Raw genomic sequence first — 18,656 nt, forward strand, 5'->3', positions numbered from 1 at the left:
GGGCGTGCGTAGAAACGCGGCCCCGGAAGTGAGGCCGACCGGAAAGAGACCGAAGGGAAGGAGACGCCCCGCCTCGCTACGGTGGCCTGGAAGGAGTGGCGAAGGCGGTGCGGTAGAATTTTTTATTTCTGGGACTCACAGTCGTGATGTCTTTCAAGAGAGAAGGGGACGATTGGAGTCAACTCAATGTGCTCAAAGTAAGCGCGAGAGAAGAGCGTCTGGAGCAGCTTCCGCTGCCGTCTGAAGGCCGTGAAATACTTGTTTTGTTGCTGTGGCAACAGCTGGGGGGGGCGGGGGCCTGGAGGGAGTCAGGCGACTGGGGCTGGGTTGTGACCCCTTCTTCTCCCTGTGATCTCCGCTCTCCCCGTGGTCCTCATTCTCCTTAAGCCCTCGTCCCTGTCATCTCCCTGCCCCCCCTTCCTCCTATCCCGCTGATGCCGTCCGGACTTCTTCCCCTAATCCCTGCAGAAGCGACGAGTCGGGGACCTGCTGGCTAGTTATATCCCAGAGGATGAGGCGCTGATGCTGCGGGATGGACGGTGAGGGCAAAGAGTGGATGCAGTCAGAGGGTTCTGCGATTAGAGGCTCAGTAAACTTATTAAGGAGGAGTGTGAGGGGTAGGGAAGGGGGTGGTGGAGACTGGGGTGCTTGGGAGTTGGGCTTCGGAAAGGACTGCCAGGACGGGGTGGGTCTACAGCAGAGACCCGACACCCCAGGGCCACTTTATCGTCTCCTCTCCTCTTGTCCAGCTTTGCTTGTGCCATCTGTCCCCACCGACCTGTCCTGGACACGCTGGCCATGCTAACTGCCCACCGTGCAGGCAAGAAACATCTGTCCAGTAAGTTGGGGAGAGAAGACCCAGGATAGAGAATAAAGCCTTAAAGTTTCTTCAGACCCCTCGTCGTGCTCTGCTTTTGATTCTCTTCCCTTTCTCCTCAGGCCTGCAACTTTTCTATGGCAAGAAGCAGCCAGGAAAGGGAAGGGAGCAGAATCCAAGACCGCAGAATGAATTGGAGAGGGAAGAGACCAAAGCGGAGGTAATGGGAGAGATGAGTGTGTGTTCCAGGCAGCACCTTAGGCTTGAAGGGCTCTGGCTTCTAGGAAGAAGCTCTGACTCTGCCTTGTTCTCCGTGCCAGGCTCCTCTGTTAACCCAGACGCGTCTTATCACCCAAAGTGCTTTGCACCGAGCTCCTCATTACAACAGTTGCTGCCGCCGGAAGTGCAGGTCTGTGGGGTGGGAAAGCCAGAGGCAGGGAGGGACAAAAAGAGACAGATGGCTCTAACGTGCTTGTTTTCCAGATTGTGTTCTGAGGAATACTAGGATCCTGGAGATGTTAACTGGTATTTCGGGGAAAAGAGAATTTTGTAATTGGAAAAAAAAAAAATGGGGGAAGTGGCGCTTGGTAGGATTACAAAGTAGGATACTTTTGAAGAAGAGTAACAGTATATTTTAAGGCCTCCAGAAAGTCTTAAGATAAAGAACTTAAAAAATTTTAACCTAGCCTTTCCTAAATTCATTTGATTCCCAAAGCCTTTCCAGGCAGCACACGTATTCATATCTTGAGGAACACCGTGTAGGAAACACTGCTTTAAGGGTTGGGAGTCACAGGAGAGATGGCTCTTTCCTTTGCTGCTCTTACAGACTTTGCTTCTTCTCTGCCCAGACCAGAAGCCTCTCGTCCCTCTGTCTCCCGCCCCCCTTTGCCACCCCCAGAGGTGGAACTCCCAAGTGGGCAGATCGGTAGGGACCCTGAGCCTGGGGCAGGTCCACAGGCTGAGGAGTCAGCCACTGTCTCAGCCCCTGCACCTGTGAGCCCCACGCGGAGACGAGCCCTGGACCGTTACCTCACCCTGCGGAGGTATGCACAGTCTGCTTTTCTTAGCTTTTCCCTTTTCTCTCTGATCCTCCTTTTCCAAACCTTCTCAATTGTTTTCTCTTGTCCCACTGACTTCTCAATAAACCTCCTCTCGTGACCAGCTCTGTTTTCTCTGATGTTTCCAGCTCTGGATGGATCCCAGATGGACGAGGTCGATGGGTAAAAGATGAGAATGTTGAGTTTGACTCTGATGAGGAGGAACCTCCCGACCCCCCCTTGGTCTGACACCCACTTTTCCCATTTAGTTCACAAATAAACACAGTGGGCGCTGGGAGCCTCACTTGCCTCGAGTCTGGTTCCTTGTTCCACTTCAGGATTTCAGATGTGTTCGTTCTCAGCCCGGCCAGTCCTTCCCGGCCATGGACACAGCTCCCGTACTTCTATCCCCTCCCCCACCTCTTACCAAAGCCATGCCAGGCGTCAGCTGCGTCAGCCCGGTGCCCTATTAATAAGTCTGTTAGAAGGAGGTCTTTGCCCTTCGTGTTGTCTGCCCTCCTCCCTGCCTCCACTCAAAGTCCTTTCCTGCTGCAGCTCACATGAGGGTTGTGCATAGAAGCTGGGGGGACCTGGCCACATCTGGAAACAGGGCTGAGGCCAGGAATCCTGTGAAAGTAGACTAAAGGCATTGGCAGGGTTATGGGGAGCACCAAGGGAGGGAGCGCCCCCACCTCGTCCTCGTAACTTGAACTTCCCTGCCTGCTGATCCCCAGAGTATAAATAATTCCCTGATGAGCTGGCAGTAACCCTTGGGGCTTAGCGCCAAGATTTCCACCCCAAAGCCCAAGGAAGGAGGCAGGCTGAGCGAAGGAGGCAGGCTGAGCAGCGAGAAGGGCCTTTATTTACAGGAAAGGGGGATGGATGAGGTCGGGCTCCCAGCTCTGGTCGGGAAGGGGGAAGGTAGTGTTATCTCTTTTTTTGCTGGCGACCTGTAAAGGAGGAAGAGTAAACACAAGTCTTTGTTCCATCTCTTGCTTTCTGCAAAGGTGCTCTTCTTTCTAGTTCCTTCACCAGACTTGTAAAGAGGTAGTGTCTTAGGCCACCAAATATGCCCACCCCACATTAATAAACCCAACTAAGAGATGACATGACAAAAATCCTGTACCGCCCAGCAGGTATGTCTAGCTTCCTTCCCGCTTCTCTACAGGTGATGTATTTGGGGCAGGGCGGACTTTCTATCTACTTTCTGATCGCGTAGGGGATTTGAACTTCTCGTGTGAATATTGCTTTGGTAGCACCCCAGGTTTTAGTCTGTAAGTCGGCTTTCAGGAGGTTCTACCAGCTTCTGCACCTCCCTCCCCCCCACCCACCACGTCTGCAGTTACTCACGTAGTTCGTTGTTCCGGGTCACGGCATGGGCTGCCCGCGCTCGCGGCCCCTGCTGTGTGAAGTGGTAGCCAAAGCGGACGATGGAGGGACACTGTTCGAGCACGGTGGCCATTTCCATCTCCACCGCGTCACCGGGCCACTGGCGCTGGGGGCGGGAGAGACGAAAGCTGTCAGCCCGTCACTGGCTTGCTCACTGTCCCCGACCACCCACCCTTTGGGGGCCCCAAGAGGCTTGTTTCTGCAGATTGGCTAACGAGAGGCGCTGCCTTGGCTCCCCTCATAGAGACACTAAGGAGGACTCAAACCCGATCAGATGAAATCCTGATCGAGGGGTGGCCTCAGGGAGCAGACTCCGAGCGTCCCCTGAGGGCAAAGCCCAGGCCAGAGGCTGCTGACCTGGTTGTCTACGCGCAGCTCAGTGAGTGTGGCGTTTTCTCGAACTGCCTTCAGCACAGCCATAAGGCCTGTGCTGCTAATGAAGTTGGATTCAATGTTCAGGCTCTGGAGGCTCCGATTCTCACGCAGCATGTTGGCCACCGCCTGCGTAGGAGGGACTGGAGTTAGGGTTAGGGGCCAGTTTCACAGGTGACAGGAGCAGGAAGGAAACAACTCTGAGACAAAGAGTCCTTGCGGGGCTCGGGGTGGGCCACAGGGAGGCCGGAGTGAGGCTGGTAGTAGGGGAGCAGGCAGATTAAACACACGTGCTGGTGGGTGGGGGGGGGCTGGGGCTCTTGGGGAAGATGACCGAGGATCTCAGAGCTGTGAGCCGTAGGGTGGAGGGCAGGAGTCCCCGTCGGGGCCACGCTAAGAGAGCGTGATGGCCATGGCACCCCTAGCACGACCCTTTATGACAGCCCTGCCCGGGGTGCGCGTCACGGGACAGGGAGACAGGTAGTGGTGTCATCTAGCCTTACGTTGGCAACGGGGTCACCACTTTTCGTGGCCACCAGACTGAAGCTCCGGATGTGGGTGTTTGTCTTCATGGCCTCGCACAGCTCAGTTAGCGTGGGTATGGGGATGTCCTGTCGGGAAGAGCAGGTGATGGGCCAAGCGCCTCGCGTCAGTGCTGGGTTACTCTTTGGAGGGCGCGGGCCCTACCTGTATGTTATTCAGGTTCACCTCCTCTAGCTCCTTATCATCGCTTCGGACTCTCTTCAGTATCTCCTCGATGTTTGTGGGGTTTGGGGGCTCATCTGGCACTGGCTTGTACTTGTCAGGCTGCACCACACCTGTGAGTGAGGTTAGGAGGGAAACCCCAAATGTGCCCCCCGATCTCCTCCCCGTTGCTTCTCTTATCACGTCCGCACCCCGTCCTCTCCCCATTCACCTGTTTCACCCTTTGCTACCTTTCCTCAGACTCGGGGACTGCCTGCCAAGAGCCCTGGGGGCCACGCTCCCAAACACACTCACTGCTAATGCCCTCGGTGTTGCAGATTTCACCACTGCAGATGGCGTCGTAGTATTGCTTGTTGCTCATCAGTGTGTACATGCCCAGAATTGCTGGAAAGAGTCAGGGCATGAGAAGAAGGGACTTGTTTCAAGCCGCGCCCCCCCTTCTGAATCTGTTGCATTTCTAAAGCCTGACCTCTTCTGCTCTTCCAGAGAGGTTCCCACCCTCCCTGGGCCCCAGGGATCCCCTCCATGAATTGCTTAAGGCAGTTTTCAAAACATTGACACAGGGCTAAGGGAGAGTCCCTAAGGAGCCACAGAGGGTTCCACTTTTATTTGCTTTATAACCCCTATAAATTGTCCTTGAGATGTTAACTTACTAAATTAAAAATGGATGAATGAATACATAAACAAGTAAGAAAAATAAAAAACCACTACCTGAGGCTTTCTCAAACGTCCGTGTCCTGGTTCAGAGAATTCCCCGAGTCCCATGCCACGAATGGGACCCCCTGCCCGATCTCCCCACCCTCAATTTCCCACTGCTGCCCACCTGCAATGTCACACATTTCAGCATCTGTGGCGTGGGCCAGTGCTTCCTCCAGCTCAGGCTCCAGAGTGATCTGCTCCTCGGCTGGAATCTCCCTCTTGGGCTGAATATAGGGCTTCCCTGATGGGAGAGGGAGGATGGTTCAGGCAGAGGTCGTTTCTAAGATCCCGGCTTCCAGCTTCCTTCTCCAGAAGGTGGAATGCTGGGGACCAAAGCCTGAGTCCTCAGCGAGCCCAGAGCCCCTGGGTCCCCCGATCTAAGAGCTGAAGAGTGCAAGCTGGCATGCAGCTATCACGGCAGCTAGGAGCCGGCAGGAGCGAGGGAAGCTGGAGGGGGACATGTGAGGGACAGCCATCTGGGTTCCAGGAGGCGTGGATGTCGGAGTCTCCATACCCTTCTTCTCGCCTGTGAAGGGCACCAAGTCGTCACGCTCTTTGACCTCGAGTGCTTGCTGCTCCAGGTACTGCAAAAGGGCATCTCGGTCCAGCGGCCCCGTTGGGCTCTTCTTTGTCTGGTCACGTTGTCTTAGTCCAGCTGGCAGGAGCATGTTCTTAGGGATGAGTTTGGGGGAGCAAGTCAGACCTCCCCTCTGACCTGCGGCACCTCCAGGGCTCCCTAAAACATCTCAGACACCTTTTCCCTGGCCCTCTTGGGACTCCAGGCCCTGTAGGTAGCCCTGGGCTCAGCCACCCAGGGCCCCACACCCTTCCTGGCCCGGTGCCCCAGGTGGAGCCCCTACCTCGGGGTCCATCTCCTGTAGCTCGCAGTCCAGCTGCTCTAGCTCCTCCGGGCTCAAGGTCCTTAAGATCTCATCTTCATCTATGTCTCTGTATTTCTCCAGTTCCTTCTGATACGATGACATGATGGTCCCCACCCCGTCCCTACTGTGTGGCACTCACGGAGCCTGGGGGACATGGGGAAAGTGGTTGGACAATGGAAAGACGGACATGGAGACACAGTAGGGACAGGAAGAGACCAGCCATGGGGCAGAACAATGACCTGGACGCCTTGGTGGTTAGAAACCTAGCTGGGCGTGGGAAGATGGGGTTAGGGGAGGTGGTTTAGTGAGAACCAGCCTCCTTTGTCCTGCTCCCCAGCTTCCAGCCACTCTGGACCAGGATCCCAGGCATCCAAGCTGGATTTGTCTCCCCACTATATGACCGAGATCCTGGCAGCACCCCTCCCCTATAACCTCTCCCGTCAGTACCTCCTGGCCTAGCACAGCTGCCGGGAGCCCTACCAACACCGCTGGCCCCATGCCCAGTTCCTATTGAAAGGAAGGGGGGCAGGCGGAGAGCGTCGGGGATATTCCTCCTCTCTTCCCCATAATCCGGTCTTTTTCCTAAACTGGTTTAAGAAAGCAAGGAGGATTCAGGGAAAGAGACAGTTCTCTTACCCACCCTCATTTCTTTTATTGTGTGGGACCAGGATTTCACTTTCTGTTTGCTACAGATTCTAAATCCTAAGGGAAAGCAAGGGCTCAGAGGACTTGGGGTGGGGGGCACTTCCAAGTTAGGAAAGGGTGGTATGGTTTCAGGAGGAAGGGCTGAGTCCCCAGAATTTTTCCTGGCTTTGGACGGGAAAATGACACCATACCAATGGGTGGGGAATGACTTCTAAGTGGCATAAAGTTTCTCTAAAAACAGTGGGAGGATTAAACTTGCACAATCTTTTACAATATCAAAAATAAACACAAGCCACACATACATACCATGCCGAGTATGAAAGAGCTAGAAAATGTGTGATACATTGACAATGTCAACTACACAGTTAAGGGCTGTAACGGACAGTGGCAGAGACATACACTGAGTGACAGACGGAGACACACTTCGGCTCATTCCCAGTAGAAGCCACTCTTCTCCTCCCAGCTCCTGCCGGGCTCTGGTCCAGAAGCCCCCTGCCGTCCCCACCTACCAGTCCTGGCGACCACCTCCCTTCTCACCTCAGGTCGGTCGGTCTGTCTGTTCTACCCGGGCTCTGTCCGGGCAGCAGGACGAGCCCAGTGCCGGGGGAAAGGGTGGGGGAACAGTGAGCTCAGCATTTTATTATTTTAGCTCTGGCCAGGTGGGGGGTAGTGGGAGATCACATATACACAGCCCCCATACCCTGCCCAGCCCTGAGAGCCTCTAGTGGCCACCAACAGCCATGACACCTCCCTTTCCCTTCAGAGAAACTGGGGTTCGACCAAGATCAGATAGTTCCTACTTCTTTGGTGCCTGCTATATTCAAGGCAGTGACTATAAGGTGACATCAAGGTGAGTATGAGGATTTCATTTGATGTTTAACTTTAAGGTGTTTATAATCTAGTTGGAGGAATAAATACTTTACAATTTAAAAAGGGCAGCTCATAATAAACACTGTTAAACAAATTTAAAGATCCAGATACGCGCAAGACATTCACAAACACTTGCTCCCAACCCTAGATGGGACACCAGACAAAAGGGATCTTTCTATTTTATTAGATTAAAAAACACAAACAAAACCAGTAGGAACTAGGGAAAGAAATACAGACAACGGCTGGGAGAAGACCAGAGATGACAAAGGGAGAAGCAGGGAGAGGAGCGAGGACATGGAGAGCCCAACGTCAGGGTAGGAAAGGTCCAGAAGGACTAGACATCTCTTCACTTGATGACAATTTTCTGGCGCAGGGCTCGGGGCCCAGAGCCGGGGAGGGGCTCAGGAGGTGGAGGGCCCGGGCCCAGGGCCGAGGCCGTGGGCGGCAGTCCGTGGGCAGTGATGTACTTCTTGTAGGCCTCACGAATGATCTTGAAGGCCCGTGCAGTGGCGTAGGGTATGTCTGTGACAGGGTCCCGGTACAGGGCGGGGCGATGAGTCACTGGGCACACCTCCCGAACAGGGACCTTTGGGGGCCGCCCCTGGGGAAACCATTCCTCAAATGTCGCATCATCACTGAAAGTGATGAAGGTCCGTGAGCAGCGAGCAGGAGGGACGGCGGGTCCGGTCCCAGCACCGGGAGTCAATGCAGAGGCCGTGGGAGCAGGATCAAGTCTGAGGGCAAAGACAGAAATACACAGAGTTGAGGAGCGAAAACAACAGAGAAAGAGAGCGATCAGAGAGGTGAAGGCAGAGGAGGAGCAGGCAGAGCGCTGGCAGCATTCTGGGGGAACCTGTTCAGGGACAGCCGGGAAAGAAAAGCTGGGTTGGATGGCAAAACAGAAGAGACAGAGATGAGAGAGGCTAAAAGAAAAATAAAGAGCTGAACGGAAGCGGAATCTGAAAGACAGCCAAGTGTTAGCGAGAGCTGAGTGGGGAAAGCAGGTGAAGTGGGGCTGGGATGGAGAATGCAGCTGAGGGAAGGGAGGAACCTCCCTTCTCTTTTCCCTGAGAGTCACTCACCCCTCCACGTCCACGTTCTCTTCTTTAGGGCCTGGGTCCCCAACCAGCGGCACTGTCACTGAGTGATAGGTGATTATGGGCCCGGGGCACTTGCGCTTCTTATGAACCTGCTTCTTTTTGTCAGCCTCAAGCCGCTCATACGTCTCTGCGGGGTCAAAGGAAGGAAGAGCGCATGGTCAGTTCTGCCTCTTCCCACGCCCCAGGGCTGTCCTGGTCTCTCCACGATCTTCCTGGCCGTCTAGTCACGGCCTGCCCCCACCCATTAGGAAGGTTCTCCCAGGCCCCCCAGCAACTCCCAGTTCACAGCGGAGTTCTCTGCTGGCCTCTCTGCTCAGCTTTTCTCAAGCCCACTCGGCTCCACACCCACTTAGAGCTGTAGGACTTGGGAGCTGGAAGGGGCCCTTTCAGGAGGAGCCTGCCCGTTTCCCTGGACACCCAACTTCCCTGGCAACACGCTCCACCCAAGGCAGCGCGTCACATCTTTCGGCCTCTCCAGTCATTACAGGGTTCTTTCCTCCTGCCAGCTGAAACACACTTCCTGATGACACTGTTTTACCTTTTAAGGCCATAATGGACACAAGTCTTATCTGTCTTCACATGACAGTCCTTACATAGTTGAAATTGGTGTCCACATGTCTCCGGCTGATCAGCGCACCCGTTCCACTGAACCACTCCGCCTACAACACGGATTGGAGTCCCTCCCCCCTTCTGCCACCGCTCAGCCTAGGGCACTTCTGTCACCGGACTGATCACAGCCTGTGGCGGAGGTGGCAAGCTGGCAGCGCACCCAAGTGTTCTGTTTGGTCTGTATACAGTTTTAAAGAAAAATCTGAATTGGTTGCTGACATTGAAAAATTAGACAATTCTCATTGAGATACAGAGATTTCTGGTCTCTCTCGAAAAAATCATGAGAAAATCTGGCAACGCTGGGTCTGCATTCTCCCCTGGGGAGAATCAGCTGAGTGACTGTTCCTGTCAGGCCCTCCTCTCTAATCCACCAGCCCCCCTGACTGTCCGGACCCTGGGACCTGTCTCCTGAAGGGCAGTGACTGGGGCTCACAGGACCCCCACAGTATCAGGTCACGCAGCATTCCACACATAACAGGCACTCAGTGAATGTTTGTTACTACAGAAACACACCACAATATTCCTGGCCCCGTTCCTCTGAATTAACTGCAAATTTGTGTCCGTCTTAAATGTGGGCATCGTCAACACAATCCTCTCGATAAAATCTGACCAGAGAGCGTCGTCTAGAAAGCCCGCAAGTGACTTAGCCACTTTTGTACTTGAATTCTGCTTGATAGTATTTTCTTTCCCCTGAGCCAACGTTCCAACCCTTCTCTTGAATACTTCCCTGGATTGTCCGGACTCCTGCTCCGTAACCAGCCAGCTCACCTGTGTCCTCCAGGTCCTCACTCGTCGTCCCTTCCCCAGCGCGCCTTACCTGTCACCCCCGAGGCCGCCACTCTCTCCATAGCCCTCTGGTGGAAGCTGCCCGGCCTCTCACATCCCACACGGGACGTGCCTATGGCCTCCTGGGCCCCACCTGCAGCTCTCAGGTCACACGGCTCCCCGCCTGCACACTCGCTTCACTTCTGCCACCTTTGCCAACAACCCCGATTACCTTCTCTCCCTCCCTCACTCACTGAACACTTGGCAATGGCTTTCACTCTTCCTCTCCGTCTCAACTCCTGTCGTCTTGGGTCACCCTGGGGACTTCAGAGGTAGTCACAGAAGTAGTGCCCACAGGTAGCCCCTCAACACCACACCCCCAGTGTCTTTATCACCCCGTCTCTTTACCACCTTCCTATCCACAGCACGTTAGTTACTCCTTTCCTCTACAGCTACAGCCTCGGCTTTGGCGTTGCCTGAAACCGCCCAGCTCCGAAATGGTGCAAACCGCACACCCTATCCTCAGGTGTGTCTGCTCCCCTACACTGGGTACCTCTGTTCTTCTACCTCTTCAGAACCCCCCATGCATGGAGAGCTCCTGCTCTATCAGGCCTTCCAGCCTTCATTTTCCTTTCTAAATCGAGCTCAGGTCTATCATTTCAGTCATTCTCTTGTCAACCTAAACGCCCTCGCCCAGACCTGGATTGCTGAGGGCAAGTGGAGAAAAAATACACAACAGGTGTAAGGGAGCCACCATCCATTCATGGTCCCACACTCCAAGAGCCCCCCAACACCAGCAGATAATCCCATCTCTACCACTGTGGCAAACACTCTTCACTCCCCTCAAGCTTCCATGTGTCTCCCCAACACAGGACAGATGAGAGTGCCTGGCAGACATCACAACCACTGCCGTGTCCTGCTCTGGATTCACAAACCTACAGCTGGAGGCCACCTACCCTTCCTTCCTCTTAACTTAGGCCAGTTCCTCCACCCGTGCTTGAGCTCCCACTGCCCTCCCTCCCGCTTCTCCAAAAAACCTACATTGTTAGCTATCTGTGCTTTCTTCTCTATCAATAAACTCTCTCAGCTGCTTCTCACAAAAGACAGTGCTTCCAATCTTTGAATAAAACAAGGACACCTCTATCTTAACTCCAGACCTCCCGTATCTTCCATTCCCTCTCCTACCCTTCACAGCCAAACCTAAGAAGTTTAGCTTCACAACCAACTTCAAAATGGTTTGGTCCCAAAAAAGTGCCCCTAAGGTCACTTCTGACCCCCATGTCACCAAACCCAGGAGGCACTTCTCAGTCCTTTATTGGCATCTCAGCAGCGTTCAGCAGTTCCTCTGTCTTGAAACATTCTCCTTCCTTGGTGTTTTTAAGACAAACGCTCCTGGACTTCTCAGCCTCTGGCCCCGCCCAGGTTGTTCTCTAAGCCCCTCCTCTTGTATGAGACCATATATGTCAGCATCCACAGGGCTCTCTCGGGCTTTTCTTCTCTTCTCACTCTACGCTTTCTCCCGGGCCAGATCCCCTCCACTGCATCAATTACCATCCATATTCTAAAGACTCCAAATGTATATTTCCAGCCCAGATCTCTTGCCTGAGCACCAAATTTGTGTATTTAACTGACCTCTCAGCACTGCATGAATTGCTCACAGACGTCTCCAATTCAACATATTTTGTCTCCTGCTGACCCTGCCCTCTGGAATCTCCTATGTCAGAAGCCTAGGAGTCACCTTCCAGTGGACAGAGCTGATCAGCGTGGGCAAAGGATGCAGCTTGTAATTACAGTGACATCAAGGGGACCTCATTGTTTGTGATCATTCTCTGTCATTTACATTTTGAGGGACAGCTACTGTTATAAAGTACTGAATTGCCATTGCACAGGTAAAGATTATGTTTCGCATGTTAGAACCAATACAAACTTCCCATTTCAAAGCCAATAAAAAAAAGTCATGAGAATACATCTGGAAGATGTTGGAAAGGAACTAAATCTTTTTTCAATTATTGTGGTCTTTGGAGTTCAGTGATCTAAGTTTCAGAACTATCACTAAAACTGGAATGGGTTGGATCCCGAAAAGTCTGGATAAACAAACCCTCCAAGCCACGATGAAGTCGCATTTTTGTTATGTGTACGTGTTCAACTAGATGTGCTTGTCAAAAAAGAGGTTCAGAGAGAAAAAATAAATTAATACTAGCGATTCTACCTGTTATTTCAATAAGAGTACGCCCCAGAGTGAGCATGTGATGGGAGGCCTCACCCCTGCTGTCCCCTCAATTTTTCATGTACCTCTCATGATTTGAGATTCTCACTGCCCTATAAATAAATGTATGGGTGTTTTTTTTGCACAATATATTACTGTACACGACTGTGTACCCAACAGCACATAAACTGAAGCGATTTAAAAACACTGTTTACTTTAAAGCAATTTATCTCATGAACTGACTGTACTGAATTTCTAATTCTGATCATTAAAGTAGGCGTTCCCACCCCGTTTTGTGAACAAGGAGAGCAAGATGCAAGTGGGTGAGGTAATCTGCCTGCAGTCTTACAGCAAATGAACAGCAGGACTAGGATTTGCACTCAGTTCTACACAACTCTTATTTCACCCCAAAGCACCTCCATATAACTTGCCTTTCAGAGCCTTCGTAACTGCCAAGTTCCTTGCTCCTCATCATCACTCACCCCGGTTTTCCCCTGATTCTCTGGTCCCAATGTCCACCTTCCCAGTTCTTTGGGGCTCCCGGGTTTCCCGTTTTTCTCAAGCCCCTACACCCACTGTTCTGCAGCCCACAGACTGACCCAGGGACCGTAAGTTGAGCTCCTCTGTGATCTTGGCCTCCCTGAGCAGCTCCTCCTGGGTCAGCGGCCGCTCACAGTGGGGCCCTTTCCGCCGCCGGGACTGGCCCTGCCTCTCCTGCACCCGAAGGAATGTCTGTCGTGTATGTTCAGCTGTAGACTGACGCATGGACTTCCGACCTGGGAAGGAAGGGAGGAAGAAATCTTTTAATTCACGTCCACCTCCTTGATTTTTTAAATTTTAAAACTTTTCTCCATTTGAAATAATTTCAAACTTACAAAAAAGTTGCAAGAATATACAAAGAACACCCAGGTATCCTTTACCCAGATCACCTGCTAACCTTTTGCCCCATGTGCACTGTGTGTGTGTGTTATGTGTATTTTATTTTTTCTGAATAATCTGAGAGTTAAGTTGCACACATCATGACTCTCTACCCCTAAATACTTAAGTGTATACGTCCTAGGAATAAGCATTTTCCTTAATATAACCATAGTACAGTTATCAATTTCACTAAACATGATACTGATAAAATACTTTTATCGTATTCCAGTTTTGTCAATTGACCCAACGGCCCCACTCACTGTCAGAGCCGTCATCCTGTAGCTCTAGTGGTACCAGTGCCTTCTCTTCTCGGGTCTTCTGAGAGCTACCAGCTGGGGTGCTGACCTTTCGAGGCCTCAAGCTCTTGAGAGGCTCCTGGGGACAGATTGGAATCAGACACCGGGGCACAGAGAGATAAGGAGAAAGAAGGTGAGAACCTTAAGAGAAAACTAGCACTGCAGGAAACGGGACTGGTGTGGGGAGTCCTGGGACCTGATGGAAGGGAGAACAGGAATGAAGGAAACCCAGGAAACCCAGGACTTCCTCCCCCGCACCTTGTAGGCTTTGGTGACCACCCGGCGCTTCCTTCTCGGCTCTTCAGCTTCTCCATCACTGGACGGTTCATCCCCTTCGTCGATGTCAAAGTCGGAATCCACCTCATCCTCCGTGTCTGACTGGTCCCCTTGATACTCGTCATCTCCTGATTCCTGAGGACATAGGGAGGTGAGGTTCCCACTAGCATCAGTCAGTAACGCCCCTCCAGGAGGCACAGTCTCTTCGCTTTCTTGACAAGGGCTGCCCCTCTCTCCTTCCCAACCCAGCCCCCCATTTTCCTCAGGCAAGAAACCTTCCCAGCTGGTGGCCTCTGGCTCCAGCACTAAACCTGGCAACGTTAACGGACTGCCCCTTACCTGTCGCACACCGTGTTAAGTGCTGGGGCACAAGAGGATATGCTTTGGTCTCTACCTTCTAGGGTCTTACAGTCTAGTAGAGGGCAGGACATAATTATAACAGGACGTTTTAATACAAGGAAACAAATAAAGTACCAGATGGCAATAAAATGTTAGAGGCGTTCAAAGGAAGGCACAGTTGCTATGGACTGGCAGCCTGGGAAGGTTTAAATATCAGACTTTATTCCTTCAGACCGGGGATTGGCAAACTTTTTCTGTAAAGGGCCAGATCAAAACAGGTCATGAGCCAGATCTGGCCAGTGGTGTATCGTCTGCTGAACCCTGAGTGTCAAGAATGACAAGAGCTTGAGCCATGTTGTAAAATACTGGTAGTATTCAGACAGGCAAGAGCGAAGAGGGAACCCTGGGCAGATGGAATAGCGGCAACAAAGCAGGACTGTGTGTGGCACGTTCATGGAATAAGGATTTAGACCTAAGTAAAGCAGCTTTATCTCTGGCAAGAAGTCTCCCTAGCTGACTGCCTCTGGCTTCGACACAGCCTCCTCTCAACATTAATAGATAGCCCTATAGGTCTGTAAGATTGAAAGGAAGGTTGCACTCAAATCTATAGAAAAACTTAAATGTCAGGCTAAGAAACTTATGACTTTAATTTGCAGGCTGGTGCTTCTCAATCCTCTCCCTCTCCTTACCTGTCCCAGCATTGATAATCACTGTTGAAGCAAACTAAAGTCACTGACAAATATATCTCATCACTGAGCTATAGGTCTCATTCCTATATCTCATTCCTGTATTTTTAGGTCTCATTCCTATATTTTTGTTGGGACAAAAAACAACAGTTGGGTACTACTACAAAGTATAGTGGGGAACCACTGAAGATTTGAGGGCAGAGAGAAACTATGGGTAAGGCATGTTGTAGAAAGCTCTGGAGGTGATTAAATGGGCTGGAGTAGAGAACATGGAGTACAGCCTAGACCCGAGGTGATGCAGATTAGGGCTAGATGGCAGCCACACTGGAAAGGAAAGCGAAAGAAAACACTGGGGGCAGGCAAGTCGACTGCGTGGGGCAGCACCTCAAACACGTGGCTCTCTCTTCAATCAGTGATGCAGGCTAATGGGCGAATCTTTGCACACACGCTGCCAAACCCAGCAAATAGAGACAGCTGACACACCAAGCCAGCCGGAGTTCTATCCTGCACGGATGACCATCATTTCCTCCCAACTGATGTTTGGGGAACAGCCTGCGAACACGCTAATCCCCTCAGCTCTAACCTGGTATTAAGTCATCTCACCAGAGTCTAGTAATTCAACTACACATTAGCTTAGTGCCTAATGGAAATGCTTTCACTCAGTTACAGATTTACTACCATTCCTTTGGCTTTCATCGAGGGTCATTAATAGACATGACTAGGTAAGACAATGTTTTTACATCACCTACCAAAACCCTGTTACTTTATACGTCTTATATAAGGATGCGATTCTCCCTAGGATTGAAGGCTGAAGAAATCTGTCTCTCTTAAAGAACTTATATGTTTCTTTCTTACTAAAAAAAGAAATTCAGGGTTTGACTGCCAGGAAACTCACAGCTAAATTTAATATCAATTGTTAGTACCATTTCAGCAAAGGCTCCTGGTGCAATTACTTCTGATGTGTCTCTATTTTTGCTGTTCCTACTTTTTGTTTATATCGTAAGCCTCCTTAAATCCTTTTTGGAAACATGACGGGTACATATTAAATAACGACTCGTAAAATGACAGGAATAGGAAAATGGCTTTTGGAAGAGGGATGAGAAAGTTCTATTTTAAACTAGCTGGTTAGGGCTGTGTACGTAATGACTCCCCATCAGTCACCAAGTCCTGTGGATTCTGTTGCCTTGATTTCTCTTGAACCCTCCTGTCCATGTGTCTCTACTCCCACTGCCTCTTTCAAACCATTCTCCTCATCACAGAGCGAGCTTCTAAAGTACCAATCTGATCATCTTCTCAGTCCTCTGGATGAAGAGCAAAACTCCATAAGACGTTGCGTACGGATCACGAGAATCTTCACGAGGGATTTAAACCCCGCCGTACGCAACGTGTTAACACACTCACAAGGCCCTACACAATTTGGCCCATGCCTCGCCCTCCATTCTTGCCAATTTTATTCTCCTTCATGGTCTGGAGAATGAGAGTAGATGTGTAGGTCCCAGACCAGTGCCACAAACATGTAACTAACTCCCTGGACTAACCTTTCTCCTCCGTGCTCCCGGGCCTACTGCTTTTCCTCCAGCCAAGTCCTACTTGTCACACTGTCCTCGGCTTCAACATCATGTCCCACAGAGATACGCATCCCGACCAACAACTCTGGCTCACGTGTTACCATGGCACCTTATGCTTCCCTTATCACACACTATTTTAACTGACTGTTAACCCAGCTCGGTCGCCCACTGGGGTCTGGAATATATAAGGTCAAAACCGTGTTTTTAACAGTTCCCAGAGAGTTTACCACAGCTGTAGGTACTCAGCACATATTTAAAGGATGGATAGGTTCAATCAATACAGATCTCACAAGTGCCAAACCAATCCGGACACTGGGCTAGGCACTGGGTTGCACACTGTTGAACAGAACAGACCATCTCTAACCTTACAGAACTTACAAACTAATAGGAAAGTATAAACAAGCTAAGCAAACCTAATTACAAAGTGAAATACGTTCCATGAAGGAAATAAAAGAGGACACTTTTTCGGGCAGTCAAGGAAGGGTTATCTTAGGAGACGTTTACACTGAGATTGGAAAGCTGGCAAAGGAGTAGGTTAAGCCCCTCTGTTTTGGGGAGAAGCTTCTTTCTATACTTCAGATGCAAAATCAGCAGCGGGCCGACGAGGACACACCGCATGTCTACGAAGTGCCCTCGCGCGCCAGACAGCAGGAGCGCGCTGAGATGCAAGCAGAGGAAGAGGAACACGGGGTTCCTGCCATGCTCTGGGGAGCCCCAGAGAGCTGCTCTATTCCTGCCCCGTCTAGGACTCCAACGCATCCCCCCGACTCGCCCGCTCCGTCTCGAGTATCAATCGCCAAGGCTCCTGTCTATTCCCCGCCCCCTTCTTTGTCCCAGGTTTCTCCCTTCAGGACTCCCCTTAGCTTGCTTCCCTCCCTCGTCCTGGGCCCAGCTCTTGCCTCCGTGAAACCCCCATAAGTCGTCTGGTAGAACTCATCTTCCTCCTCTGCCTCCAGGAGCCCAGAAAGCCGGTTCCCCGCAGTCTTCCGAGGGGCCCGGCCCCCAGCCAAACTCATAACGCCCACCGAGACTGCGCCGCCCCACCAGCGGCCCCTCACCCAGCGCGGTTCTCGGGGCTCGGCGCTCGACACTACTACCTGCGGGGGGCCGGCGGCGGCGGCGGAAATCGGTCGTCCGCAGGCAGAAGCAGCAGAGCGTCGAGGGGCTCCTAGTCCCGCCCCTTAGGCCAGCCCCGCCCACTCCTGCTCCTACACCGCCCCCAAGCTCCCTGACCTACGCGCAGACCTTGCCTACGGAATGATTCGACTCGGTGACACCAAGAGCCCCACTACTCTAAGTCCAAAATTTGGGAGTCCACAAATTTTCATTTAGAAGAGGTCAGTCTCCTTCTGCGCCAGTCCGTTTTCCACTCTGCTAGTAGGAACCTTTCTAAAAACCGAGATCTTGTCACTCTTCTGCTCAAAAATCTTTAACGGACTTTATCTACAGGATAAAGTCCTTGAGGCGGAATAGTAGTGTGGTTAAGGGTAGAGCCTTCGAATCAGCCGGACCTGAGTGTGAGTTTGAACTTAGGTCTCCTAGCCGTGGGACTTTGGACAAGTTGCTTTACCCCTCTGAATGTCCGTTTTTTCATCTGCAAAGTAGGACTAATAATCATACCTACTTTGGAAGGTTGTTAAGAAGATTAAGAGATATAATCCTTTTAAACTGCTTGGCACTGTATTTAGTGAGCTCATAGATGATTAGTAGGTGATAACTATTACAAATATGGCATTCAAGAGCCCTCATAATTTATTAATAGCATCTTCCTGCCTTTCTAGCCTCACCTCCTGCCACATCATCCTCTTCTAGCTTCACCGCCCTAACACCCAATTTTCTGCCATGTCTCCTGCTTTTCCTTCTTCTTAGAATCCCTTTCTTTTCCTGTCTGTCTGGAAAATTCGAATTCTACAGACCAGTGAAGCCTTCTCGCACACCCATTCCTCTTCCTAGTAGTTCTCATAATCATGGAGATCATACCTCCTTGATTCTCCAGACTAGTTCCAATCTCAAATAATCTGTGGTGTTGTCTAAGCCTCTGTGTCAACTTCTCTTCCCATTTTTTTATTCTGAAAATATGGTTGTCAACCCATAGCACGTGCACACACTCTAAGACAGCACCCATTGCATTTTATTCTAATGATTTATGTTTCTGTCTCTCTCATTAGTCTATGATCTTTTTGAGGGTAGGGACTTTATCTTCATCTGTGTATACCAGGAACTCTCATAGTGGGACTAAATAATTTTAATGAATGAATTAATGAAGGGCTGCTTGAATAAATTAGGTAACCAGCCTCTTATTTTGCCTGTGTGTTGAACTTGGCAGCCCCTAGCCCATCCATTCTGACCTTAGGAACTGTTCAAAGATATGAAGGTCACTTTAATAAAGCTGGTGTGTGTGTGTGTGTGTGTGTGTGTGTGTGTGTGCGCTCTATTCCCTTCAAATCTGTATTTGTAGCCATATTTTGAGATCACGAA

General features: G+C 51.1%; 3 protein-coding genes across 6 annotated transcripts; 1 reads left to right on the forward strand and 2 right to left on the reverse strand.

Moving 5' to 3' along the window:
* Window positions 1-20: 20 nt before the first annotated feature.
* SCNM1 (sodium channel modifier 1) lies at window positions 21-2,168 on the forward strand. Of its 2 annotated transcripts, XM_019739981.2 has the most exons (7): window positions 25-197; window positions 469-539; window positions 750-838; window positions 940-1,037; window positions 1,138-1,226; window positions 1,666-1,860; window positions 2,004-2,168. In XM_019739981.2, the coding sequence occupies exons 1-7, from the start codon at window positions 147-149 to the stop codon at window positions 2,101-2,103; spliced, it is 693 nt and encodes a 230-aa protein (XP_019595540.2). In that variant the 5' UTR covers window positions 25-146; the 3' UTR covers window positions 2,104-2,168. The 2 variants fall into 2 exon arrangements, with proteins under 2 accessions (XP_019595539.2, XP_019595540.2); XM_019739980.2 differs by lacking the exon at window positions 2,004-2,168 and having other exon boundaries at window positions 21-197; window positions 1,666-1,978.
* Window positions 2,169-2,694: 526 nt separating this feature from the next.
* On the reverse strand, window positions 2,695-7,204 carry TMOD4 (tropomodulin 4). Of its 3 annotated transcripts, none has more exons than XM_019739976.2 (10): window positions 7,083-7,204; window positions 5,880-6,044; window positions 5,534-5,690; window positions 5,144-5,260; window positions 4,615-4,704; window positions 4,303-4,433; window positions 4,119-4,226; window positions 3,601-3,744; window positions 3,205-3,349; window positions 2,695-2,804 (listed from the first exon to the last, which is right to left on the reverse strand). In XM_019739976.2, exons 2-10 carry the CDS (start codon window positions 6,000-6,002, stop codon window positions 2,782-2,784), a joined length of 1,038 nt encoding a protein of 345 aa, XP_019595535.2. In that variant the 5' UTR covers window positions 6,003-6,044; window positions 7,083-7,204; the 3' UTR covers window positions 2,695-2,781. The 3 variants fall into 3 exon arrangements, with proteins under 3 accessions (XP_019595535.2, XP_019595538.2, XP_019595536.2); XM_019739979.2 differs by lacking the exon at window positions 7,083-7,204 and adding an exon at window positions 6,348-6,429; XM_019739977.2 differs by lacking the exon at window positions 7,083-7,204 and adding an exon at window positions 6,140-6,330.
* A 374-nt stretch (window positions 7,205-7,578) lies between these two features.
* Window positions 7,579-17,284, reverse strand: VPS72 (vacuolar protein sorting 72 homolog). Its single transcript, XM_019739975.2, has 6 exons — window positions 17,078-17,284; window positions 13,568-13,720; window positions 13,274-13,388; window positions 12,695-12,871; window positions 8,498-8,642; window positions 7,579-8,149 (listed from the first exon to the last, which is right to left on the reverse strand). Exons 1-6 carry the CDS (start codon window positions 17,192-17,194, stop codon window positions 7,762-7,764), a joined length of 1,095 nt encoding a protein of 364 aa, XP_019595534.1. The 5' UTR covers window positions 17,195-17,284; the 3' UTR covers window positions 7,579-7,761.
* Window positions 17,285-18,656: the final 1,372 nt, after the last annotated feature.

This window comes from Rhinolophus sinicus, linkage group LG14, assembly GCF_036562045.2.
Source record: "Rhinolophus sinicus isolate RSC01 linkage group LG14, ASM3656204v1, whole genome shotgun sequence".
In the NCBI taxonomy this organism is placed as follows: Eukaryota; Metazoa; Chordata; class Mammalia; order Chiroptera; family Rhinolophidae; genus Rhinolophus; species Rhinolophus sinicus.